This window comes from Drosophila rhopaloa, unplaced genomic scaffold (assembly GCF_018152115.1).
Source record: "Drosophila rhopaloa isolate 14029-0021.01 unplaced genomic scaffold, ASM1815211v1 contig_164, whole genome shotgun sequence".
In the NCBI taxonomy this organism is placed as follows: Eukaryota; Metazoa; Arthropoda; class Insecta; order Diptera; family Drosophilidae; genus Drosophila; species Drosophila rhopaloa.
Genome location: NW_025335044.1, coordinates 821,847 through 849,436, shown reverse-complemented (window position 1 = coordinate 849,436; position 27,590 = coordinate 821,847). Strand labels below are relative to the sequence as shown.

Genomic DNA, 27,590 nt, shown 5'->3' with positions numbered 1-27,590 from the left:
TGGGTTATAATTGTCACCATATAATGAAATCGCCAGCTCAGTCACACGATTTTAATGTTATTGAGAATTTGTGGGCTTTGCTGGACTCCAAAATTCGGGAGCGCAATATTTCCAATAAAAATGACTTGAAGTCGGCTTTGCTCGAAGAATAGGCTAAAATCACCCCAGGAACCACAAAAAAATTGGTCGAATCTATTCCCAATCGACTGAAGTCGGTTGTGGACCAAAAGGGCGGACATACCAAATACTAAAAGTTAAAGAAATATTTTTTTTGAAATTTTTTATAATTAATTTGATGAACTGGGTCAAATAAGCTGTGACATTGAAAAAGGCAGTATTTTTAGTTTTTATTGTTTAATTAAGAAGTTCCTTGCTAGAATAAATAAATGAAAACATATTTTTGAAGTAAAAACAACAGTTAACCTTTCTGCGTTTTATTTTTATGGGTATCTCCTCTGGTTCAGGAGTTATACCTGTTTAATGTTGAAAATTAGGTGTGGGTCAAATAAGCTGTGAGCCACTGTACGTACATACATACATATGTATGTACAATGTATGCATGTAATTTTGTTGGCAAATAAAATAATAATAATTATATAAGTCCAATTCCCATAATTCGAAGTTTCCTAATGGCAGACGGTAGCTTGGCCAGGGAGTTTCGACTCATTTGGGTCTGAAGTTCCAAGAACGTGAATAGATTCTCCCAGCTAACATTCTTTTGTTTATTACTCTGGGGCCTCCGTTTGAGATTAGAAATACAGTACATTTCGTACAAACGGCCCTCAAATTCGAATCGCAGCCAATAAGCCCAAAGTGCAGGGTACTCTGCAAACAGCCGCCAAGAAGGGCAATCGAAAACATGTAGTGTGTGTTCGGTTCGCCTCAACAATCGTCCACACAAACACAACCGTCGGCCACTGGAAACCGAGGGCGAACGCGTCAACGGATTTTTTTGTTACACACATTCTCTTGTTTTGCTCTGCACGGCTGTTTGGCTGTGTGTGTGACGCCGCTTTTCGCTCGCTTTTACTTTCTGTGGCTTGTGATTGTGATTGCAATTAAACGGCGTTTTCCATCCGGAGAGTCGCGCTCTTGGAGCGCCGAGAGAGCACTTTTGGACCCGTTGCCTGGCTGGATCAGCTAGCAGAGGGCTGCGACGCAGATAACGGGAACGGTGGCGAGTGAGAGCGAGCGGAGAGGAGCGAGTTGGCTCTCAGGGCGAGTGCGCGTGATTTTCTGGCTCTGAATGCGGGCTTGCTGCCAACTGCGCTGCCGACTCGAAGTAGCGCAGCGCCGCTGCCCGCTTGCGGCGGTGGTTGTTATTTTTTGGTCTTGGTTTGGTTTTTAGTCGCCGTTTAAACTTGGTCGTGAGAGGGTAGCAGCCCCAGAACCAGCCCGTTACCAGCCGCCCGCGATCGCGTCCCCAAAAGTGAGAGCCCTGGCCAGCTCAAGCCTGCAGATCCAGATCCTCCATCACATCCTCATGGCCCCAGTGAGCGGCTGTTCGCCCACCGCCACCCACTCGCTGCAAGACATGAGCGCCGCCGCCGCCGCCATCGCCCTTGACATGAAGCCCAAGGGGGAGTCCCACCCCCTAGCCGCCGCCACTGCCACTGCCCTGCCCTCGCAGAAGATCAAGAAACGTGCGTACCCAGATTTAGTGCCCCTATAGAGATATCAAACAATAAGAGTTACATCCATATGTACATATATATTTATGCGTAATACGGTCGAAGTGCCAGAAATCGAACGAGTTATAGAATTGATTTATACTCTTGTATTGTCAATGAACTATGATTTAGGAAAGTTCGAGTTGTGGAAGTTCGACTATGTGCATGTACATAAGTATGTATGTGCATAAAGTTTGACAACTAAAATCTTTAAAGTGGAAAAGATCTTAAAATGTATTAACAAGAAATTGATTTCTTTACATTTGTATTTATTTGCATCGCAGTGAAGGAGTCATTTTCGACCCTATGAAGTACAAATGTAGGAATATGTACATATATTTGTAATCAGCATCACCACATGAGTCGATCTAGCCATGACAGTATGTCCGTCTGCCCGTCCTTCCGTCTGTACCTTTTTACGCAAACTTATCTCACATTTTTAAAGCTAACTGGTTAAAACTCCCCCAAAACTCTCATTTCTATTGCAGGTAGTGTAAAAGTCGGAAAGGGCCGGATCGGTCGAGATATAGTAGTAACGGTTTTAGTTTTACAAAAGTCGGACAACTATATCATATTGTTGGCATATAAACGATTGACAAATTTATCAGAAAATCAGCATAGCTTTATTTTTTTAAACGTATGCGCAAAAAAATCTAGATATAGTATCCTTGTAGATTACTTTTTTTAACAGCTGCAAGGGTATAAAAACTACGGCTTGCCGAAGTTTGTTTCCTTTCTTGTTACAGTAAGCATTAGCTGTTGACATATACATATGTATATACATATGTAACGGTCTCTTCATGCAATGAACTGATAAAATCCCAGAATGTTCACTGCATCAAGTTTTTTAGTGTGAAGTGGCGAAATAATGATGTGTACTTTAATTTTAAGAACTATTTAATTTTTACCCTAACCGAGGGGATATCTGACCATATAGCCTTTTTTCTTATTTCATTGTCTATTACTTGTGTGGACAGTGGTGCGGCGCAACGCCTCCGACAAGCTAAAGCTCATCCAAATGGTTCACGACAACCCGATTCTCTGGGACTCGCGCCTCCCGAACTTCAAGGGCGCCGAGGAGGAGAAGAACCGCGCCTGGGAGCACATAGGTCGCGAGTTCAACGCTCCAGGGCGACGAGTGGCACGGGCCTTTAAGTCGCTGCGTGAATCATACCGCCGTGAACTGGCCCACGTCAAGCTGATGGGCAATGGATTTAAGCCCAAGTGGAGTCTCTACGAAGCCATGGATTTCCTTCGCGACGTCATCAGGGAGAGAAAGTGAGTACAAAGAGAAGTTAAAACAGCAACATAACATAAATATCACAGATATAGTTGTCTAATTAAAAAAAAGGGCTTACAAACATATGTGCTCAGAGAAAATAATCAGGCTTAAGGGAGGAGATACTTTATTGATTTTTTAAATGTAATTGTATATATATATATAGTTCAAAAAATATAGTTAAATTTGCCTAGAACATACTCTCAAAATTTAAAATCGATTGGAAAAATACTTTTATCGATATAAGTTGTGGAAGTTACGCTCTTTGATAATTTAATGTCACTGGTCTCAATTAATTTGTGTTATTCTTAATTATTCTTGTTTGAATCCAGTAAACTGTGTAACTCAGCTTTGTAAATCAAGTAAATAAATTAATTAAAGAATTAGGTTTTTAAATTTTATCTAATTTAGAAATGAGTAAAATAAATTTACTGATCCTATATTCCCTTTGTTTATACAATTAATTTTTGGATATACTATAATAAACCATTACAATCCTTAATTTCCGAAATTAGTTCTACTAAATCCTATATTCACGATATTCTCAATTATTATATTCATTCTCGTAATTTTTACCTTGGACTTTAGTTTTATGAAAGCCAGTTATCTAATTTTTTTTTTTAAATATTGTGGTACACTCTCAAATTTATTAGTGTCAGGAGCCCAATCGGTTACTTTTATTACAATGTCTTCGATAAGCCACTAGCCATCGATCGAGTCATGAGCAAGGGTTAAAGTGCAGCTTGAATCGTGAATAATGCCTTTCCGCTTTGGCTTGTTCTAAGCATATGCGTTTGAGTTTGTCAGACACAGCTTGATTCATTCTGAACTGAGAACTGTAAACTTGAGTCTAGCAGACTATGTCCCTAGGTGAGTCACCATCCTCTCACCGATCTTGTACATAAGGCGAAAAGATGTTGTGTGGTATTTGGCCCGCGCATGCAAAGGTTTTCCCAAATGTAGCCCCCTCTATATAAATATATATATGGTATTTCTTGTTCGGAGTAATCAGTGAGGCGAACCTTGGTTAACGGTCTCAATCAAATGTTATTGCAGGCTAATTCCACGAAGCTAATCATTTCTATGTTTATTCTGTTTAATTCAAAAATCGCTCAAAGAACGAATATCGCAAAATAGTACTTTTAAGAAAAGTACTTTTACGATAAATAAAAGAAAGCATGACAGAGGAATAAAATGGTTCGTGTCACATCAAAAAATTAGACGGCCGAGCTTTGGAATATTCTGTAAATATCTGGGAGCTACTTTAAAAGTATTTTCTATACACAACACATCCTTCTTAGCCTCTTAGCCCTGTCGATTTGCATAAATGCCCAGCAAGTCAGAAAAATCTCAGCTGTGTCTGAAAAAACATCTGCCCAGCGAAAAAGAATAGCAAAAACAACGCACAGGGGCATATGGACACTAAGGAGCGGTAATATGGAAAAAACCAATCCGAACAAAGGAATGACCGGGCCAGAGACCAGCAAATGGTCTCAGTCGAGAGTCTGCCCCGTCCAATGTTCTGGCTCTTATGGAGCCGCGCTCTAGCTACGGGTGTGTGTTTTGTACTTTATGTACATATTTATATGAAATAAGGCCATTTCCTTTCAATTGACTGTACCCACATGGGCAACAAGCAGTCGACGGCCCCGACACATGCCCGCGCACACTCACCCATGGTGTGTGTATATATTTAAATTTTTATTATTTTGAGCTGATAACAGACAGCTCAACGGGCCCGGCCAGTCGGGTAGCGCTTGAGCCGGAGCTATAGCCATAGCCATAAAACAGATCTCGCCAAGCGTCGAGTACTATATAACAGCGGCGCAGCATCGTCGCTACTTGAACCAAAAACCAAATTGAGGGAAGCTGCAAACGCAAGACCAACGAAAAATACTGCTGGAAGTGACAGGGGGTTATGGAGAAGGCGGCGAGAGAGCGATAAATTAATGAGAGCACTACGAAAATGACAATCAGCACTGAAGAATACGGATTGCGAGTGGACCAAGTTAGGAAAGAATCGCAGCTCGCGATCGGGAAAGGGGCTGCTGAGGGAAAATGAGCGGGGTTCTGTCTGTATATGTATGTATGTGTACAAAACATATATACACATCAGTGTATGGGTGAGCAATTGAACGAATCGCTCGGCTCGGCTTCGGCCAGGGTTAAAAATATGCCCACGACCGTTAGCCAGCCACGACGGTCCCGGCCAAGGGGGTTGCTCTGACCCAGAGACGGGGCCTGGACCCCTCTCCCAGACCCCACACCCATACCCATGCCCACACTCACTCTTCACTCAGTTCTCTCTCGATCTGGGTCTGTCGTACCCACACACACGAGGCCGCTTGGGTGTGAATGTTCTGTCGAGCTCTGTCTGTGTCACGCTTATGATTTAATAAGCAAATGAGCTGCGAAATTGCTGAAATTGTTTTGCTCCCCTCCATCTGCACCCTCCGAATCTCGCACCACTCCCCGAAATCACTGTCCGGCGAATTTCGTCTTGGAATGCTTTAGCCAATGCGTCACTGGAGAAAAGTGGGCGTTAACCCTCTGGGTTAACGGGGCTTGGGGGTCTTCCAAATATCATGGGACTAAAGCTTATCACGGGTTTGGAATTGGACATGGGCGTGCTTAAGCCTTTTAAAGATGATATTAATCGATTTTTATAAAATGGTTTCTAAGTGCAAGTTGACAAATTTAAAGATAAGACTCCAAACCTTCGAAACACACGAAATACGCCACAAACCATAAATGGCTCGGGACCCGGACCAGAGCGGAAGCAAATATTGATAAGCCAAGCGATTCAAACCCCGAAAAGAAACCAAACTAAATTAGAGTCAAGACCTTAAAAGCCGCAAACAAATAGAGCCATTCCCGATTGTAGAACATGTGAAAATACATTTTGCCTTGATTAGTCCTGCGAGATATTTTGTCTGGGCAGACGAGTATCAGTTTTCAAATTTTCACCGATTGTCAACTACCTGCGGGCGATATGTGTATGTGATAAGCCGGGGAGCGAGAACTTCAGCGAGGACTGGAAAACGCGCTATGTCCCTACGAGTGGGCCAGGCCACGACATTTGGCAAATACACGAAGAGATGGGGAAGACCGAGAATAGCCACGTTCAGGCGTTTTCGAGCACCCGCCATTAGGGCAGCTGCATTGTCTGGGAAAATGCGCTTGAAACTTGAGACGCGTTCAGGGAGAGACAGGAAACCAGAATACTTGTTTGGGACGTCGAAATAATTTCTTTTTCTCTACTGTTCTGTTTCCCGTCTTCTTGTATTAATGCGTCGAACTGGCTTTTGGGGTTTGTATGTATGCTCACGGTTCCGAAGTGGGGCTATGAATAATTTGTTCTATTCTTGGGACGAAAATATCTCTCAAACTGGCCACCAGGATCATACAACTAAAAGTGTTGTACTTATCTACTCATCCCTATCTGAACATTATCACGTTAATTAAAATTATGAGTTAATTTTTATTAAATTTAAATTAATACAAGGTAACATTATCAATAAAATATACATGTTTTTGAAAATAAATTAAATACGGGCTTTCTTCTTTGCATGGTCTTGCTCGACCTCAAATACAGCCATGTAAGAATCGTTTCGCTTTGATTTATCAATACTTACTTATTTTAAAACAATAGACTTAACAATTTTAATGGCACTTCTAGTTTTTGCTACATTTAGAGGGTGTTGACGCTGGTTAAGAATACGTTATTGCATTAATGTGATGTGATATATTTTTAAAGGATTAAATAAAATTTTTTGACAATAAATTGTAATCATATTCCACTTAAATTATCGATTTATGTTCGATCCAATTTCATTTTTACTGAAATTATTATTTTCAAACGTTTTAAAATTCCAGTTCGTTAAATCGACATTTTAGAAATTTCTGAAACGCTGACCCAATTAGAACTAATCATATAAATTAAATTAAACATGTTTGTATGTAAATAGGCAGTGGTTGAATCGTATCAAAATGGTCAAAAACACCACAAAACAATTATACTTAACCACTGATAACATTATTTACTTGACAAATTAAAAATACGCTACTGAAAAAATGACTTTAGGTCTTGAATTGAATCTTGTAGCGGAGGAAAGCCTTTTGTGTTTTCAACGGTGTGAGAAATCTTCCCGATATTCCATCCGGCAAATAAAAGTACCAACAAGAAAAAAATTCTTTAAAAAAAATAAGATTTTTAAAATTGCTTTTAGGTGAATGTTATAGCTATTATATAATAGACATCAGCTTATCTACATTCCTTTGACGAGTTTGAAATCTTAACAACTTTTTGATAAATAATATAAAAATCAAACGATCGACGTTGCATTTTATTTCCTAGTTCTACCATTGAAATTTGTTATTGCTTTCATTTATTTCAGAGGCGCTTCGCATGCAACCGATCTCAGCCTGACCGCGTATGGGCAAATTCACAACAACAACAATAATAACAGCAACAGCATGGGATCAGCTGGAAAGGCAGTATCGCTGAAGCTGTCCACGTCCTTCAACGAGTCCGCCGCAGTGTTAAACCTTTCCAAGTGCTCCTCGCTGAACGTCAGCGGCGATGACTACTACTGCGACTACTATGTAAAACCGGAGCTGGATCTCTCGGTGGGAGGTGGGGCCGGAAGTAGCAGCAGTGGCAGTAGCTCCGGCGGCGGACCACTTCCGCTGCCCGCCCACCAGCACCAGGCGCACAACGACAGCCGGGTTAGCTCAACACGCAACGAACATCAACATCTTCAACACAGCTACGATGACATTGACGCCAGCTCGATCCGCAGCGGTGACGAAGACACCGGCCATGCATCCGACGGAGTGGAGGAGCTGGAGGCAATCGACGCGGACTTCCCATATCCGCTGATCCTGGACTCCAACTCCCGCGGGAGCACCAATGCGGGCGTGGATGAGGTGGCATCATCGCGCAAGCGTCGCCGCAATGTTGAGCAGGATGGTCAGGAGAACGGTAATGGCGACGGCGATGAAGTCATCGATGGCGACGACTATGAGGAGCAGATGCTCCAGCAGCACCGCCATCTCCGGCAGCAGCAGGGTGCAGCTGTCACCGGAGGCTTGGATCTACCACCCCCTCAAACTGTACGCGAGGTCCTCAACTCCAAGTTTTGCGGCTTCATTTCGGCCAAGCTGAACAGCATGGAGGACTCAGAAGCGGATAATCTAATGAACCGCATTCTTCTGTTACTTGTTCAGGTGCAGCAATGCGAGGGGTCCACAAAATAGGCGGCCATAGAGAAGAGCGTTTAATGCGCGAGGTGTAGTTATAATAGCCAAGAAAAGCTCATTATGGATTGATGCAGCTGCTCAAAGCAGTCACAACGGATTGATTTCTTGTCATTCGTTCTGACTTCCCTTGCCATAAGAATTATAAACATACTTGCCAATGCCAAATTTGTGCCATACCAAAAAGATCAATCGAGCAACTAGAAGAATGGCTTTACAAAGAAATTCTCTCATTTGCTTCGCTCTCATTTACAACAAAGAACAAAACTCAAAGAAAAGACAACACAAAGACGAAAAACAAAGAAAGTAGATGATGTAAGACCCATAGTTTAATAAAACTTTAAATGTTAATATCGTTTTAAGCCGATCAACTGTATATCATACTCATGCCAACGTTTCATCACATGAATCTATTCTTTTACTTGAAACTATTACTTTGCCCAGATTAGATCGTCGATTTAAAACATGATCACTTTCTTGTTAAATTGCAGACCTAGAAATTTGAATCCTCTATTGAAATAGCTTTAAATACCAACAAGCTATCATTTTACAGTTAGTTTTACACCGAAATGAATATTTATAATTTTCTGAAAGCAAAAAAATATTGCTTTCTACATTTGATCATTATTTGAATAAAACTCCTTAAAAGGTAGTGAAGGCAGTTTTAGTGCCGCTGATTCCAAGTTGGGAATATAGTTTACGGAGACTTTAAAATCGTGTATTCACATAAGCCATTTAGACTGTGTTCATGTCAATCGCAGCTTTAATTCTTAGTCAAAATTATGTTGAAACTCAACCCCTCGTTCACAGCCCGCATGAGCCATAGCAAACTCACACATTTGGCCAGATGACACGCATGCATTCCCGTAAAAACCCTCTTCAAGCCATTAATACAGAAGGCGTCATAAAAGCAATGAACAAAAAGACAAAAGATTAGAACAGCGCATGCGCCACGCATGAGATCCTCGCACATTGGAATGGCCCAAGGTAAGCAGATGTGGACCAAATTGCGTCCGGGTAGCGCTACTTATGAATGAAACCAGAAGCAACTTAGGGGACCACAAAGAGATTGAGGCATAGCCACATTGAAACCCAACGTAAACAACCCTTATAACGAGACTCGGCCTGGCCGAACAGAATCCGCTAACAGCATCAAACCCTTAAGAACAGAAGCAACAGAGTCTCGCATGCGCGGAAAATTGCCAAATATCAGATCTGGCTACGACGCAGTCTAAAACTGGTTTCTCAACGTAATGATGGCTGAATGGATTCATTGCCGGCATCCTTTCAGTGCCGACTAAGGGATGCTGCTTGGATTTTTGCTTGTGATTGACCAGAATTGGGTTATGCAGCAATCAAAGTCTAGCAAGCAGCCTAAAATTAATGGAGGCTGAACTTTTTATGTTATAAGAGCAGCACAAAAGGGTATATGGGTGTTATAGGATCGGATCAAAGAATTTGCGCAAAATATCTTACAACTTTTAAGCAGTTACATAGAATTCAAGGGCCGAAAACAAGAAGTTGTTCATAACTTTGTTATTATTTCGAACCAATCCCTTAATATCCTTGCAGATTTTTCAAAAAAATAAAATTAACAAAAAACAGCTAAATTTAACTATTTTCATGGGAACTATAGGATATGGCAGAGGATATTATAATTTCAGTCAAAAGTTTGCAGGGCAGTGAAAGGCATGTTTTCGACCAAATTGAGAATATATCTCCGTCTAGTCTCTCAGTTTTAAAGTTATTTGGATAAACGGGACGGATCGGTCTACTATATCATTACAATAGGAACAAAGGGAAATAATATAATAACATCTTAACACATATCCATTTACTCCGAGATTAAGTATATTTTAAAAATGCCAGATATACGATTTTAGTTTTATAAAGATCGGACGACATGATACAGCTGCCATAGGGAAAATCGGGAAAAAGGGAAATAAAATTATAACTTCGTGGTTCAGATATATGCTAAGAATCTATATACTTATAAATATAGTCATTATACCCTTGCAGAGGGTTTTATAATTTCAGTCAAAAGTTTGCAACGCAGTGAAGGAGACATCACCGAGCCTATAATGTATATAAATTCTTTATCAGCATCACCAGGAGAGTCGATCTAGCCATGTCCGTCTGTCCATTCGTCCGTTTCTACGCAAACTAGTCTCTCAGTTTTAAAGCGATCTGCTTGAAACTTTCCCAAAAGTTGTCTTTCTATTGCACGTAGTATATAGTAAGTCGGAACAAGCAGGATCGGGCGACTATATCATATAGTTCCCATAGGAACAATCGGAAAAAGAATTCAAAAAAATTATAACTTTGTTGTTTTAAATTTTTTTTTGTTCTTTTGGAATTACGATTTTATTTAAAATTAAATCGGACAACAATATTATGTAGCTAGAAGCGGTGGCAAAATGCTGCGCAAAATCGACATAGCTTCAAAGTTCAAAGCTGCACTTAGTTCTAAAGCCTAGTATCCAGATCGACGAAAACCGTACGCCAGTCATGAGAGAGAGCGAGAGGCAAACAGCTGGCGTTCACTTTTCGTCGGGCCTTTTTTTCACGTCGGTCCACAGATCGACGAAAAAAATACCAGAAAATTCCAATTCACAAAAGACGATTGCAGGTGTTTACATGTGAGGACAAAATGACATTAATACTATCTGGGGTGCCTCTTGTCAGAGCAAAATTTTTTTAGGTCCAGAATGTACGAAAAAACACAATAAAAGTGCAGCTATGAACTTTAAATTAGCAAATAATTATCAGTAAATTAAATTCTTTGTACACCGGCAGACTTGTCTTGCCAAGGTATTTGATAATATCTTTAAAAGGCTCTTTCCCGCAAATACGATATTTGAATTTTAACTGCTTGTCAACAAACCCAGCTGATTGACAGTACGACCATAGCACGCTTAAATCTGATGAACTCTCCAAATGTTGGTCACACTGGAAAGATTTAAGTTTTTACGCTAGCGTAATTGTTTGTCGATCTGGATACTAGGCTTAACAGGCGATTTTTCTAAGTTTTTTATTGTGTTTTTTCGTACATTTTTGACTTAAGGGCTCTAGTAACTTTTTAACGATTAATAAAAAAATCAAGATTTTTTATCATTTGTTTATTAAGCCTAGTATCCACTTCGACGAAAACCGTACGCCAGTCATGAGAGAGAGCGAGAGGCAAACAGCTGGCGTTCACGTTTCGTCAATGGTTTTTTCACCTTGGTCCTCAGATCGACGAAAAAATACCAAAAAAATTTCATAGCGTTGCTAGACTGCGGAAATGAACTTTGGGTGAACCCTAGCGAAAAGATTAAAAAATTTAATCTTTTGGAGTGCGCTTCTCACTGAACATTATAAGAAATGGAGGAAAAACTCAAAAAACTCGCAAAAGTCGATTGAGGTGTTTATATGTGAGGACAAAATAAGATTAATAATATATGAGGTGCCCTCTGTCAGAGCAAAATGCTTCTTGTCAAAAATGTACAAATAAACACAATGAAAGTTCAGCTATGAACTTTTAGCAAATAATTATCAGTACATTAAAAAAACAACTGTTAAATTTAAATTGTATAGTTTTTTAATTTCTTTGTACAGCGGCAGTTTTGTCTTGCCAAGGTAGTTGATAATATCTTTTAAAGGCTTTTTCCCGTAAATACGATGTTTGAATTTTAACGGCTTGTCAACAAACCCAGCTGATTGACAGTACGACCATAGCACGCTTAAATCTGATGAACTCTCAAACTTTTGGTCACACTGGAAAGATTAAAGTTTTTACGCTAGCGTAATCGTTTGTCGATCTGGATACTAGGCTTTAAACTTAAAGGAGTACATAAAATAAATTTCAAAAAAAAAAAATTAGTTTTCATTGAGTTATTCCTTCTTGAAGAAGAGGGGAAAAAAAAGAGGCCGTGTCCGCGTCGCCATGATATCTATGCTTGTAATTATCTGAAAAATAAAACAATGATAGATTCTTAATGAGTACGAATGTCGCTATGGCATGAACCACCAAAAAAAAAAAATCTTTTTTTTTCAAGAAATGGCGGCTTCTCAAAGAAAAAAGTCGATTTTTTTCACTAATTAGATTAGAACTTGAGTTAGAGTGGCGACCGCATCAAAAAAAGTAGTTTCGAGAAAAACGCGTTTAAAGTTCCAGTCGTTCGCTCAACTGGTCTAGTTGCCACGTCACTAAAACGGCAATAACTTTGAAAATAATTTGAGTTTTGAAAAATCCTTTTAGGGAGATATTTTTGAATATCCAAACTATCGAATTATGAAAAAAAAAATTTTTCGATTTTCTCAAATTTCTAGACTAGAAGACCCCCTTAAGGCTAGTACTCAGATCGACAAAAACTGTCCGCCAGTCATGATAGAGAGTGAGAGGCAAACAGCTGGCGTTCACTTTTCGTCAACGTTTTTTTCACCTTGGTCCTCAGATCGACGAAAAATACCAGAAAATTGCATAGCGTTGCCAGTCTGCGGAATTGAACTTTGGGTGAACCCAATTAATCATTTTTCCAATTATATTGTAGCCACTTTTTTTTACATTGACCTAAAAAGATTTTAAAAAAAAAAAAAAAAAAATATTATTTTTTTTTTTTTCTCTTATTTTAAACCCCTTCAATCCACTTTTCTATTTTTTTTTTTTTTTTCCCTCCTTTTTTTATAATTTTAAAACACCCAAAAAATTTAAAGCCTAGTAATCAGATCGACAAACGATTACGCTAGCGTAAAAATTTTAATCTTTCCAGTGTGACCAAAAGTTTGAGAGTTCATGAGACTTAAGCGTGCTACGGTCGTACTGTCAATCGGCTGGGTTTGTTTGACAAGCACTTTAAATTCAAATATCGTATTTGCGGGAAAGAGCCTTTAAATGATATTATCAAATACCTTGGCAAGACAAGTCTGCCGCTGTACAAAGAAATTAAAAAACAATACAATTTAAATTTAACAGTTGTTTTTTTTAACTTACTGATAATTATTTGATAATTTAAAGTTCATAGCTGCACTTTTATTGTGTTTTTTGTTACATTCTTGACCTAAAAAACATTTTGCTCTGACAAGAGGCACCACAGATAGTATTATTGTTATTTTGTCCTCATATGTAAACTCCTGCAATCGACTTTTGCGAGTTTTTTTTAGTTTTTCCCTCCATTTCTTATAATGTTCAGTAAGAAGCGCACGCCAAAAGATTAAATATTTTAATATTTATTTCACCCAAAGTTAATTTCTGCAGACTGGCAACTCTATTCAATTTTCTGGTATTCTTTCGTCGATCTGAGTACCGAGGTGAAAAAAAAGCCTGACGAAAAGTGAACGCCACCTGTTTGCTTCTCGCTCTCTCTCATGACTGGCGGACAGTTTTCGTCGTTCTGAGTACTAGGCTTTTCAAAGAATTCGATTTGTCTTACATAAACCCACCAAAAATAAAACGCTTCTCTCAGTTACACTGTAAATTAAAATAAATTTGTTAGTCCTGTAAATTTTTAGATTTCAGTAAAATAATTGCACTTTCTTGGATTATTAAGTTAGTTATTAATTTTATACTCCCGAGTGCAAGATTTAAACTCACTTTGTGTACTCATACCGAGAGAGACCATTATAGTTGGCAACCGGACTTATACTAGTTATCCCACGAGTCACCTGATGGCTTTGCCAGGCGTTTTAACACAAGAAACTGCCGCTAATTACCAGTTGTCCTTGAGTATGTGCACAAGGTGAGTCTTCAAAACCTGCTGAGGATGTCCAAAATGATTGGAAACCTACTTTATTCCTCGATCATATGGAAGCAAATATATTGGTGGTTTATTTATAAATTATTGCATCATTATTATAAATTATAAATTACACTGACCGTATAATATAAACACAGCTTTTACATTTTATAGTCAATACCTATGTAGATGGAACGATCAAAACAACTCGCAGAATTTCGTTTGTGGCCGTTTTCCCATTTCTTTTGTGTCTACTTGCATTTTATCTACTAGAAGAGACAATGAAAGTGTTTTGGCTTGGACCTTGGCCATGCCGTCGGATTTGCAGTTGCTTGCGCCTGCCTGGAATTCTATTTATGTTACATGTTCTGATCTTTTTCTAACATCTTGGATGTGGTTCTATCAGAGTAGTGCCCATCTCCAAGATATTTTCCTCCTCTCTTTCCTTTTCTTTTCCGGCAAACGTTTGCATAAGCCTTGGAGTTCGAGCGCAAAAACTTTATATTAGGTGTCCCGTATTCCATTTTATAACCGGATTCTTGCATATTTCGACCGCTAGGCTTGCTCTCCTTATCTACCTTGCAAAAGCATTCATGGCTTCGCCAAACGTCGTTTTTGGCTTTGTGACAATGGTCAGATTTATTTCTGCCAGCTTCACAACAGTCCGCCTGGAAACAAACTCCATTTGCTCCAACCAAGTCCTCGAGACGCCCTCGCAGTTGACAGAGTATCTTGTTTTGCTTAGCCCGGACGTTGCCTGGGAAGGATGAGTTGCATCGCATGCCCGATAGCTCGTCGTCCTGCCTGTGGTCAGTTCCATCCAATCCCTGGGCTATTAGGCGTTCTAGATCTTTGAGCAGGCTGTCCCTCTTACCGGACGAAGCCGAGGCTATCTGGCGGAGCCGAAACTGAATTTTGGCATAGTGGGAAGAAATCGTGAAAAGAGCCTCCTGCAGCTGCTCGACGTCGTCCTCGAGCTGGCACTCGTAAGGAGTCTTAGCTCGGCTGAACATGCGGCCTTCCGAGTCAAGCTCGGTGTAAAGTCGCCCATTTCCAGGCAATGAAGTTGACCACATATTTTGCTTGTCGGGATACAACGACCTCTTCCTTCCGTTCTTTATAACTAATAATTCAAATCATAAGCTTGATGTTATTTTTAGAGTTAAATTTACATTTGAAGCCCAGAACTTACTAAATCTAAGGTTGCCTTTAGAAGGAACTTCCAAACTTGATGATAATTCCATAGAGTACCTGTGTGACGCAGACGCAATACAATACTGCCAGGAACACAAGGAACCTGAGAAGTGTATTCATAGGTGCAGGTACAAATTATTTGCTTGTTGACCAAACGCTTACTAGAAATTTTGAGTTGTCTAAGTCAAACACCCGAATGATTAAAGGTTTTGTTTATAAAAACGATTTTCTTGATTTTTTATTGCTCTGTATTTTATGTAACTCAACGAATTTTATTTATAATTATAATTTATAATTTCAAATTTTATTTTCATAAATCATTTTTATATATCAAAAGCAAGCCTTATTTTAAGTTTTAAAAATAACGTTTAATTTTGTTGGGGTACTTTATATACCCTTGCAGAGGGTATTATAATTTTGGTCAAAAGTGTTCAATGCAGTGAAGGAGACATCTCCGACCCTATCCTGAGTGGATATAAGCATGTCCGTCTGTCCGTCTGTCTGTTTCTACGCGAAGACTAGCTCTAAGTTTTAAAGCTATCGAATAGAAACTTTGCACACACCCTTCGTTCCTTTGCTCGCAGTATATAAGTTGGAACGGCGGACTATATCCAAAAGCCGCCATATAACTGATTGATCGGAAATGCCATAACTTTGGGGTTTGTAAGGTTAGGAAGTTGGGATTTTCTATAGGTTTTATTTTTGGGTAATCAATCCGACCTAACATAAGGATCGGCCGACTACATCCTATAGCCGCCATATAACTGATTGATCGGAAATGCCATAACTTTGGTGTTTGTAAAGTTAGGAAGCTGGGATTTTCTATGGGCTTTACAGATTATTCTGCAAGGCTATATCAACTTTGGCTCCGCCCGAAGTTAGCTTTCCTTTCTTCTTTTAAACTCCTATTTGTTAACGGCAAGGTTTTTAACGCGACATTCTGAAAACAATCTTTCTGATCTAAAATTTGGGGATAAAAAATAAATTAACATTCGACTATACCATATTTACTTTGTTAAGAGGTGTTTTTGATATCAGAAGCTTTTATTCTAACTAAATTTAAAGTAACTCAATACCATAACCATGACTTTGTAGTCGATGGAGAGTCGATGTAGCCATGTCTGTCCGTCCGCCCGTCCATTTGTCCGTCCGTCCGTTTCTACGCCAACTAGTCCCTCAGTTTTAAAGCTATTTGCTTGAAACTTTCCCAAAAGTTGTCTTTCTAGTGCTGGTAGTATATAATTCAGAACGAGCCGGATCGGCCGACTATCATATACATAGCTACCATAGGAACAATCGAAAACAAATTAAAACAAGAAGGGAAAGCTAACTTCGGGCGGAGCCGAAGTTTATATACCCTTGCAGAATACTCTGTAAATTATTTTCTCCAAAATTATTCATATGATGCATTCTACACCAAAGTTATGGCATTTCCAATCGTTCAGTTATATGGCAGATATAGGATATAGTCGGCCGATCCTTATGAAATTTGATAGGTCGGATTGAAATAAAGCCCATAGAAAATCCCAACTTCCTAACTTAACAAACACCAAAGTTATGACATTATGACATTATGACATTCCGATCAATCAGTTGTATGGCAGCTAAAAGATACAGTCGGCCGATCCTTATGAAATTTGGTAGGTCGGATTGATTGTCCAAAAACAAAACCCATAGATAATCCCAGCTTCCTAACTTTGCAAACACCAAAGTTATGGTATTTCCGATCAATCAGTTATATGGCAGCTATAGGATATAGTTGGCCGATCACGGCCGTTCCTACTTATATACTGCGTGCAAAGGAAAGAAGGGCGTGTGCAAAGTTTCAATTCGATATCTTTAAAACTGAGAGACTAGTTCGCGTAGAAACAGACAGACGGACAGACGGACAGACAGACGGACAGACGGACATGGCTATATCAACTCAGGAGGTGATCCTGATCAAGAATATATATACTTTATAGGGTCGGAGATGTCTTCTTCACTGCGTTGCACACTTTTGACCAAAATTATAATACCCTCTGCAAGGGTATAACAAGAAAGGAAAGCTAGCTTCGGGCGGAGCCGAAGTTGATATACCCTTGCAGAATATTCTGTAAATTATATTCTCCAAAATCGGATCGGTTATTCATATGATGCATTCTTAATACTTGTGGCAACCCGCTGCAAATATCGAACCCTACAGCAGCGGATCCGAAGGTGGGAACCCTGACAACGTGGCATGAGGAATGCGGGCAGTCTAACATATACCGCTAGCAAACCAACAGTGTGTGGTCTCGGAATAAAAAGAATGAATTCAGTTTGGAATATAAACGTGTTTTTATTGCTAAGAGATATCCATTTTGTGAGTTATTACATTGGCGACGAGGTAAAACAGAGACCTATAATTGGTGAATTCTAAACATACATTTAAGAGGAATGGCTGCAAATGAAAATAGTTTTATTGGCATTGCAGTATTTTAGTGCGCATGTATGTGTGACTTGCAAGAACAGTCCTTCTGTTTCTTCCTTTCGGTCATTCGTTGCCGAATGGTGGGAATGACAGAGGAATTCGTGAATTCGAGAATACATCGAAACAAAGTCAATTGAGTCAAAAAGAGAATTTTGATTCAAAGGCAAAAACGAATACATAGCTCCACTTAAGAGAGGGACTGAGTGACACTAAGTTGCAAGTCATGAGAATTATTGTAAAAGCGCAGAGGAAAACGCAAAACAGAAATGCGAAATAATTAACTGAGGAACAGTTAGTTTCAAGTTAAAAAATGAAAATAATTTTGAATCGAATTATTGGTTACGATTGAGACCGTAAGCCAAATCATAAGCTGACACAGTCAGAGGCAGTTTGCCAAATCATAAGCTGACACAGTCAGAGGCAGTTTGCCAAATCAAAAGCTGACATGGTCAGAGGCAGTTAGCCGAAAACACAAGCTGACACGGTCAGAGGCAGTTAGCCCTAATAAAAGTAAAAAACAAAATTTTTTTCTTTTACTTTCAGATAATAAATAACAAGATGTGCGAAAATATTATTAAACCGTTTCTTTGTGATGGGAAAAATGGCTTCGGGCATTCATAATATATATCGAAACCCCCAGTAAGAGACGGAGCAAATTACTTCACTTGGGAGGCGTTGAGTTACAAACGGTCGCTTATTCGTTGCCCGATGCTTTGATCGATCCAGACGAGGATAAACAGACTGATGTATTTTTGGTGTTGGTGAATAAACTAAATGATTATTTTTCGCCAAAGCAAAACTCAACCTTCGAACGGCATCTGTTTAGGAGCCTTTCTCCTTTGGAGGGCGAGAGTTTTGCGAAATTTATTGTCCGTTTGCGTCAGCAAATGCAGAAATGCTGTTTCGGAACCACAAAGGCCGAAATTGAAGAGATTTGTTTAAAAGATAAAATTATGGATTCCTGGACTTCCTTTCAATTAAAGAAAAAACTATTGGAAAAAGAACACACGTTGGCTGAAATCATTGAAGCTTGTCGAGTAGACGAGGAAATTAGTAAGCAATCCAAATCGATGCTAGCCAAATCGGAAGAGACAATAAATAAGATATTCAACCGAAACTCTGAAAAGGAAACCGAATGTGGCAGATGTGGTCGCATCGGGCACGCGCATGATAACGCCACATGCCCTGCACGGCAGGTTAAGTGCAACAAGTGCACTCGCATCGGACATTTCGCCCGGAAATGCAGAACAAGTTTCAAACGCCAGTACACACAGCCAAATAATAATGGCGCCAAGCGAGTACGGTCACACGTACGATGGGTTCAAGATGCAGATACCTATTCTGAAGTAAAGGCAACGAAAGATAATTGTTTCCGTATCTATAGTGATGGTGAAGACGATGAATTCATTGATTGCTACATCGGTGGCCAACTTGTTTCACTAATAATTGACTCAGGATCCCGTTTTAATTTAATCAGTCAATTGGATTGGTTGTCAATGGAACAAAACAAAGCAGTAGTCTTCAACATCAGATCAAATTCCGAGAGACAGTTTCGTGGCTACGCCTCAAACAAATTGCTCAGCGTAATTTGTGTTTTCGAGGCTCCCATATCAGTCGGCTCAAACACAGAGGTAGTCGCATCATTTTATGTAATTGAAAATGGGACACAATCACTATTAGGCCGAGATACCGCCATACAATTGAAGGTCCTCGCATTGGGATTGCAAGTAAATCGAATGGAATGCATTACCCCGTTTCCCAAGTGGAAAGGAGTGACGGTCAAGCTTTTAATTGACCCGAAAGTGAGACCCGTACAACAGCCTATGAGACGCATCCCAGTTGCGGTCGAGAATAAGGTTTTGGCTAAATTGGAAGAAGCATTAAACAACGACATTATAGAGCCAGTGCACGGCCATAGCCCTTGGATCTCACCAATCGTGGTAGTTTTTAAAGAAAATGGCGATATACGTATGTGCCTGGACATGCGGATGGCGAATAAAGCAGTAAAAAGGGAACACTACCCACTGCCAACTTTTGAGTCATTCATGACTAGGTTGGAAGGAGCAAAATATTTTTCGCGAATTGATTTAAAGGATGCATACCACCAATTAGAACTGGATGAGGAGAGCCGACAGATAACAACATTCATAACGCCAAAGGGGTTGTTCCGGTACAAGCGTTTAATGTTCGGAATAAATTCAGCTCCTGAGATATTCCAACGGCGGCTCGAAGAACTGTTAGCGCCTTGTTCCAAGGTCCTAAACTATATAGACGATATCATTATTTTCGGAACAGAAGAAGAACACGACAAAACCGTCACGGAAGTCCGATCAATATTTAAGGAAAATAATGTCTTGCTAAACGATTCAAAATGTGTTTGGAAAACGAATCGTTTGAAATTTTTAGGCCACATTTTATCTGACAAGGGAATTAATGTTGATCCGGAGAAAGTGACGACCATCACGTCTTTTCGAAATCCGAAAAATAAGGAGGAGACCCGAAGCTTCCTTGGTCTCGTCACATATGTCGGAAAGTTTATCCCGGACTTGGCCGATCGCACTGAACCACTACGACAGTTGTTAAGGAAAGAAATTAAATTTGTTTGGGGCCCTAAAGAGAAAGCAGCGTTCGATGATTTAAAAATTAGATTGGCCGAAATACCCAGACTCTCGTATTTCAACATAAACCACCGAACACGTCTGATTGCCGATGCCAGCCCTGTGGCACTAGGCGCGGTTCTGCTCCAGTTCACAGATAACAATGAACCATTAATAATTTCCTTTGCAAGCAGGAGTTTGTCTGATGTGGAGAAGCGGTACTCGCAAACGGAAAAGGAAAGCTTGGCATTAGTATGGGCGGTGGAAAAGTTCTATTACTACTTAGCAGGATTGGAGTTTGAATTAGTTACCGACCACAAGCCACTCGAGACTATATTTAAACCGTCATCAAAACCACCAGCTCGCATTGAAAGATGGCTTCTTCGCTTACAGGCTTTCAAATTTAAGGTTATCTTTAAAGCCGGAAAAGAAAATATATCAGACTCTTTGTCTCGACTATGCTGCATAACATCAACAAAGGATTTGGAGCCACGAGCAGAATATAGCATTCTGCACATACTACAGAGCTCAATCCCGGCATCAATGAGTATATCCGAAGTAGCAGAGAAGAGCATACGGGACGAAGAAATAGTCGATGCTATGACTTGCCTGAATGACGATTCTTGGACATCGGCGATATCAAAAAGGCTCTACCCATTCAGGCATGAGTTATCGACAGTTGGTTCAATCTTATTGAGAGGAGACCGAATAATAATCCCAACTTCTCTTCGGCAGAAGACACTGGAGTTAGCCCATGAGGGTCACCCGGGCGAATCCGCAATGAAGCGCCGATTGCGTTCCAAGGTGTGGTGGCCTGGGATTGACCGGGAGGCTGAAAAATTCGTAAAGTCTTGTAAAGATTGCCTTTTAGTCTCCCAAGCTAGCAATCCAGCACCGATGAACAGAACGACGTTTCCAACGGGTCCGTGGATTTACGTGGCGTCCGATTTACTGGGTCCATTGCCAAACGGCGAGTTCTTGCTCGTATTCATCGACTATTTTTCACGTTACATGGAATTTAAGTTCCTTCGTACTATAACTTCCACAAGCATAATTAACACTATGAAAGAAATTTTCTGCCGACTTGGGTTTCCAAAATACTTAAAGACAGACAATGGACGACAGTACATCAGCAACGAATTTAAAGAATATTGTAAGATCTCTGGAATCGAACAGATTAGAACTCCGCCCTACTGGCCCCAGGCAAACGGCGAGGTAGAAAATATGAACAAGTCACTAGGGAAGAGATTAAAGATAGCTCATCAAAACAAGGCTAACTATAAAGAAGAAATCCAAAAGTTTGTTCATATGTATAACGTAACTCCACATGGCAGTACAGGCACTGCACCCACGATGTTAATGTTCAACAGATTGATTCGAGATAAGATGCCAGGAATTCAAGACTTAGGAGGCGAAATGTTAGATTCGGCTGAGCGAGACCGCGATGTTTGTGTTAAGCAAAAGGGAAAAGATTTAGCTGACAGAAAGAGAGGGGCGAGGGATATCGACATCGAAGTAGGAGACAAGGTACTAATCAAGAATGTTGTATTCCCGCACAAACTAACACCTAGTTTCGACCCCACTACATATGCTGTAATTGAGAGGAAGGGGAACATCGTAACAGTGTCAGGAGATGGTCGCGTTTTAACGCGGAACATTAGTCACCTTATAAAGGTACCCAGTGAGAGGTCACCGAACGATACATCCAAACCTGGTCTCTTACCCGAAGCACAGCTGATTTCCCCAGAAGATTTCCAGCATGCACAGCAGTCTGAACTTCAACCACCGCAGGCATTCAATATGAAAGAACCGAGCCCGGACCAAGGATTGAAACTGGGACTGGAAAAAAAAGGAGGGATGTGGCAACCCGCTGCAAATATCGAACCCTACAGCAGCGGATCCGAAGGTGGGAACCCTGACAACGTGGCATGAGGAATGCCGGCAGTCTAACATATACCGCTAGCAAACCAACAGTGTGTGGTCTCGGAATAAAAAGAGTGAATTCAGTTTGGAATATAAACGTGTTTTTATTGCTAAGAGATATCCATTTTGTGAGTTATTACAATACTCATAAAAAATCTTAACTTCCTAACCTTAAAAACACCAAAGTTATGGCATTTCCGATCGTTCAGTTATATGGCAGCTATAGGATATAGTCGGCCGATCCTTATGAAATTTGGTACGTCAGATTGATTGGCCAAATATAATACCCATAGAGAGTCCCAACTTCCTAACTTAACAAACAGCAGAGTTATGGCATTTCCGATCAATCAGTTATATGGCAGCTATATGATATAGTTGCCCGATCCGGCTCGTTCCGACTTATATACTACCTGCAGTAGAAAGACAACTTTTGGGAAAGTTTCAAGCAGATAGCTTTAAAACTGAGGGACTGGTTTGCGTAGAAACGGACGGACAGACGGACATGGCTAGATCGACTCTCCTGGTGATGCTGATCAAGAATATATATACTTTATAGGGTCGGAAATGTCTCCTTCACTGCGTTGCAAACTTTTGACTGAAATTATAATACGCTCTGCAAGGGTATAAAAAGTATAACTTTGTCGTTTTTGAATTTTTTTTATTCTTCGGGATCTGGTAATATTTAAATGCAATGGAATTACGGTTTTAATTCAATTAAAATCAAACTTCTATATCTACATTTCCCATAGGAAAATCAAAAAATTAAAAAAGATCAAATTTAAAAAAAAAACGTTTTTTTTGCTGATTTTTTATTTATCAAAATATTTCTTTGAGATATAGTATTTATTTACCATATCAGAATTACGCGTACATATAGCTGTGTTCACCGAAATAGCAGTGCTTACGACCTGCACGTTTAAGATTAAACAAGAAAGGAAAGCTAACTTCGGGCGGAGCCGAAGTTGATATACCCTTGCAGAATATTATGTACATTATATTCTCCGAAATTATTCATATGATGCATTCTTAATACTCATAAAAAATCCCAACTTCCTAACTTTAAAAACATCAAAGTTATGGCATTTCCAATCGTTCAGTTAAATGGCAGCTATAGGATATAGTCGGCCGATCCTTATGAAATTTGGTAGGTCGGATTGATTAACCAAATATAAAACCCATAGAAAATCCCAGCTTCCTAACTTTACAAACACCAAAGTTATGGTATTTCCAATCGTTCAGTTAAATGGCAGCTATAGCATATAGTCGGCCGATCCTTATGAAATTTGGTAGGTCGGATTGATTAACCAAATATAAAACCCATAGAAAATCCCAGCTTCCTAACTTTACAAACAGCAAAGTTATGGCATTTCCGATCAATCAGTTATATGGCAGCTATAGGATATAGTCGGCCGATCTCGGCCGTTCCGACTTATATACTGCGTGCAAAGGAAAGAAGGGTGTGTGCAAAGTTTCAAATCGATAGCTTTAAAACTGAGAGACTAGTTTGCGTAGAAACAGACAGACGGACAGACAGACGGACAGACGGACAGACGGACATGGCTATATCAACTCAGGAGGTGATCCTGATCAAGAATATATATACTTTATAGGGTCGGAGATGTCTCCTTCTTTGCGTTGCACACTTTTGACCAAAATTATAATACCCTCTGCAAGGGTATAAAAATACTATTACAAACACTACTTGTATTTAATTATAAATAATATAACAATAATTTCATTTGGGTAACTTAAACATTTTAGAAGATATAGCTAATAACAACAAAAAAGTATATATTATGCTGTTCATTGAAATAGTAGTCAAAGTAAACTATTAACAAAAAATGTAATAAATTTTAAAATATCTTATAAATAATCTAATCCACCTAAAATACAATTCGTCTATAATCTAATATTTTGTTGTATAGCCTTTATTAGCTATCACAGCCTCACACCTACGTGGCATGGAGTCCACCAAATCTTTGCAACGCTTGAGGGGAATCTGGGCCCATGCCTCCTGCACAAATTGCCAAAGCTGCGGCTTAGAAGTCGGGGACTTCTTTGAAACGTAGCGCTTGATGTCTCCTCACAAGTTTTCAATGGGATTTAAGTCCCGGATTGTCCTGCTGAAATGTCCAAATTAATGGCATCTCTTCCTCAGCATACGGCTGCATGATAGTTTTTAGTATCTGTACATAGGCAAGTTGGTCCATGATCCCACCGATCATGTGTATGGGACCTACACCGTTGTAAGAAAAGCATGCCCATACCATGATTTTCAGACCACCGTGCTTTACTGTCTTCAGCGTATGATTTGGGTGATATTCTGTATTTGGAGGTCGGCGGACATATTGTCTCGATCCTTTTCCACCAAATAACACTAGCTTGGACTCATCTGTCCAAAGGATATTACGCCATTTGGATAGTGGCCAGTTCAAGTGCCTTTTGGCGAACTCCAACCTGGCTTGTATATGCCTTTTAGCAAGTAATGGAATCTTCCGTGGACTTCGCGCTTTCAAATTTTGTTCAAGAAGTCGCCGGCGAATGGTCACATCACTTATCCCCAAGCCAATTTCCGCTTTTATATCCCTAGAGGAAGCAAAAGGATTCGCTTTGCTGAAGCGTACTATGCGTCGGTCCTCTGCAGTTGTGGTTTTGCGAATACCACCTCATTGTTCGGGCTTCGGTTCATATCTTATTGCATTAGAGACCATCTTGGCAGAACATTTCAAAAGACTTTGAATTTCTTTATAGGTTTTGCCCTCCTTTCTAAGCCGAATGATCTCCTCTCTTTCTCGCTTGGAGCAGTGAGGTCCTCTACCCACTAAAATGAAATTTTTTGCGAAGTAAAGGTATTGTCGTATTAACTATAATAACGAACTTAATTTAACTCACTTTTCACAAAATTACAACAAATTTCGGAACTTTTCGCGGAACAAAATCAAAGACTGATATTTCGGTGAATAGCCAAAACGATTTGCAAGTGTGAAAAAATATCAAGATAACACAAAAATAGAGCAAATCCAACGGAACTTTTGCTTGATTCTTATCTTTATGTTCCATTTTACAAGTACAATGTGCAATAGATAAACTAACAAAAAGGAATATTCCAAATAACCGTTTTATAGTTGTTCTTCTGTCGCACTGCTGTTTCGGTGAACACAGCTGTACATATGTACATATAGCTGCCATAGAAACGATGGCAAAATGCAGCGCAAAATCGACATAGCTTCATTGGTTTATGTAATATACATAGGCATAGAAATCGAAATGTAGTCGTTATGTAATATGTTTTTATACCCGTTACTCGTAGAGTAAAAGGGTATATTGTATTCGTGCAAAAGTATGTAACAGCTAGAAGGAAGCGTTTCCGACCCTATAAAGTATATATATTCTTGATCAGGGTCACTAGCCGAGTCGATATAGCCATGTCCGTCTGTCCGTCTGTCCGTCCGTATGAACGCTGAGATCTCGGAAACTATAAAAGCTAGAAGATTGGCATTTTGCATGCAGATTCTAGGAGTTCCTACGCAGCGCAAGTTTGTTTCAAAAAGGTGCCACCTTTAACGCCCACAATCGCTTATATACGATTTTAAAAATTTAAATATTTCGGAAAAGTAAAAATGCAGTTTTATTGTGTTTATCAACACCTATCGAAATTTTTCAAATCGGACCATTCGTTAAAAAAGTTATGCGTGATCAAAGTTTCTATCTCCATCTCCCTCGCACTCCCTTTACCTGAGTAACGGGTATCTGATAGTCGGGGCACCCGACTATAGCGTTCTGTCTTGTTTTTTATACCCGTTGAGTAGAGTAAAAGGTATATTTTCAGTCAAAAGTATGCAACAGCTAGAAGGAAGCATTTCCGACCCTATAAAGTATATATATTCTTGATCAGGGTCACCAGCCGAGTCGATATAGCCATGTCCGTCTGTCCGTCTGTCTGTCCGTCTGTCTGTCTGTCTGTCCGTACGAACGCTGAAAATCCTCGGAAACTATAAAAGCTAGAAGATTGGCATTTTCCGCAAAATTCTAGGAGTTCCTACGCAGCGCAAGTTTGTTTCAAAAAGGTGCCACAAGCCCTCTTTTTTTAACGCCCAAATCGTTATATACGATTTTAAAAATTTAAATATTTCGGTTGAACAAATAAAAGATGCAGTTTTATTGTGTTTATCAATACCTATCGAAATGTCGGAGAAATTTTTGTTTTTAATCGGACCATTCGAATTAAAAATTTTATGCGTGATCAAAATTTCTATCTCCATCATCCTCGAACATCCCTTTACCTAGAATTGCAACGGGTATCTGATAGTCGGGGCACTACTATAGCGTTCCTCTCTTGTTTTTATAAAAATGTACATATTTATTGCAAAACTTAACAGGTACTGCTACCTATGTGGCAGCTTGAGCAGATTGTAAATATAGGGGATAACAAATTTTAGGTATAAGATTTATATTTAAATTCTATTGGAATTCCTTTAAGCTTTTAAATATTTAAGTGTCCTGATGGCAGGTCATGTGGGTGGTATCTTTTTATACCCTTGCAGAGGGTATTATAATTTTGGTCAAAAGTGTGCAACGCAGTGAAGGAGACATCTCCGACCCTATAAAGTATATATATTCTTGATCAGGATCACCTCCTGAGTTGATATAGCCATGTCCGTCTGTCCGTCTGTCTGTCCGTCTGTCTGTTTCTACGCGAACTAGTCTCTCAGTTTTAAAGATATCGAATTGAAACTTTGCACACACCCTTCTTTCCTTTGCACGCAGTATATAAGTCGGAACGGCCGGGATCGGCCGACTATATCTTATAGCTGCCATATAACTGATTGATCGGAAATGCCATAACTCTGCTGTTTGTTAAGTTAGGAAGTTGGGACTCTCTATGGGTATTATATTTGGCCAATCAATCCGACGTACCAAATTTCATAAGGATCGGCCGACTATATCCTATAGCTGCTATACAACTGATTGATCGGAAATGCCATAACTTTGGTGTTTGTAAAGTTAGGAAGTTGGGATTTTCTATGGGTTTTATATTTGGCCAATTAATCCGACCTACCAAATTTCATAAGGATCGGACGACTATATCTTATACCTGCCATATAACTGATTGATCGGAAATGCCATAACTTTAGTGTTTGTTAAGTTAGGAAGTTGGGATTTTCTATGGGTTTTATTTTTGCCCAATCAATCCGACATATCAAATTTCATTAGGATCGGCCGACTATATTCTATAGCTGCCATATACATAACTGAACGATTGGAAATGCCATAACTTTGGTGTTTTTGAAGTTAGGAAGTTGGGATTTTTTATGAGTATTAAGAATGCATCATATGAATAATTTTGGAGAATATAATTTGCAGAATATTCTGCAAGGGTATTTAAACTTCGGCTCCGCCCGAAGTTAGCTTTCCTTTCTTGTTAATCTTCTTTTTCTCGGTCTTCATATCAGCCTTTTCGCCAATGAGTTAGGGTGAGACGTCTGAAATAATTTTCCGCGT

At 39.6% G+C, this 27,590-nt stretch overlaps 2 protein-coding genes across 2 annotated transcripts; one reads left to right on the top strand and one right to left on the bottom strand.

The window, feature by feature from the left end:
- The first annotated feature begins 1,308 nt into the window (after nucleotides 1–1,308).
- Nucleotides 1,309–8,860, top strand: LOC108039202. Its single transcript, XM_017116130.2, has 3 exons — nucleotides 1,309–1,643; nucleotides 2,648–2,948; nucleotides 7,347–8,860. Exons 1-3 carry the CDS (start codon nucleotides 1,484–1,486, stop codon nucleotides 8,206–8,208), a joined length of 1,323 nt encoding a protein of 440 aa, XP_016971619.1. The 5' UTR covers nucleotides 1,309–1,483; the 3' UTR covers nucleotides 8,209–8,860.
- Nucleotides 8,861–13,997: 5,137 nt separating this feature from the next.
- Nucleotides 13,998–15,260, bottom strand: LOC108039201. Its single transcript, XM_017116128.2, has 2 exons — nucleotides 15,115–15,260; nucleotides 13,998–15,045 (listed from the first exon to the last, which is right to left on the bottom strand). The coding sequence occupies exons 1-2, from the start codon at nucleotides 15,164–15,166 to the stop codon at nucleotides 14,282–14,284; spliced, it is 816 nt and encodes a 271-aa protein (XP_016971617.1). The 5' UTR covers nucleotides 15,167–15,260; the 3' UTR covers nucleotides 13,998–14,281.
- Between the last annotated feature and the right edge of the window lie 12,330 nt (nucleotides 15,261–27,590).

Excerpts from the sequence above, each read along its gene's own strand:
- LOC108039202 (XM_017116130.2), top strand. The coding sequence starts at position 1,484 with ATGGCCCCAGTGAGCGGCTGTTCGCCCACCGCCACCCACTCGCTGCAA. Across the intron at positions 1,644-2,647 it reads CTCGCAGAAGATCAAGAAAC|TGGTGCGGCGCAACGCCTCC; the intron begins GTGCGTACCCAG and ends TTGTGTGGACAG. Across the intron at positions 2,949-7,346 it reads GACGTCATCAGGGAGAGAAA|AGGCGCTTCGCATGCAACCG; the intron begins GTGAGTACAAAG and ends CATTTATTTCAG.
- LOC108039201 (XM_017116128.2), bottom strand. The coding sequence starts at position 15,166 with ATGGAATTATCATCAAGTTTGGAAGTTCCTTCTAAAGGCAACCTTAGA. Across the intron at positions 15,046-15,114 it reads TAAAGGCAACCTTAGATTTA|TTATAAAGAACGGAAGGAAG; the intron begins GTAAGTTCTGGG and ends TTGAATTATTAG.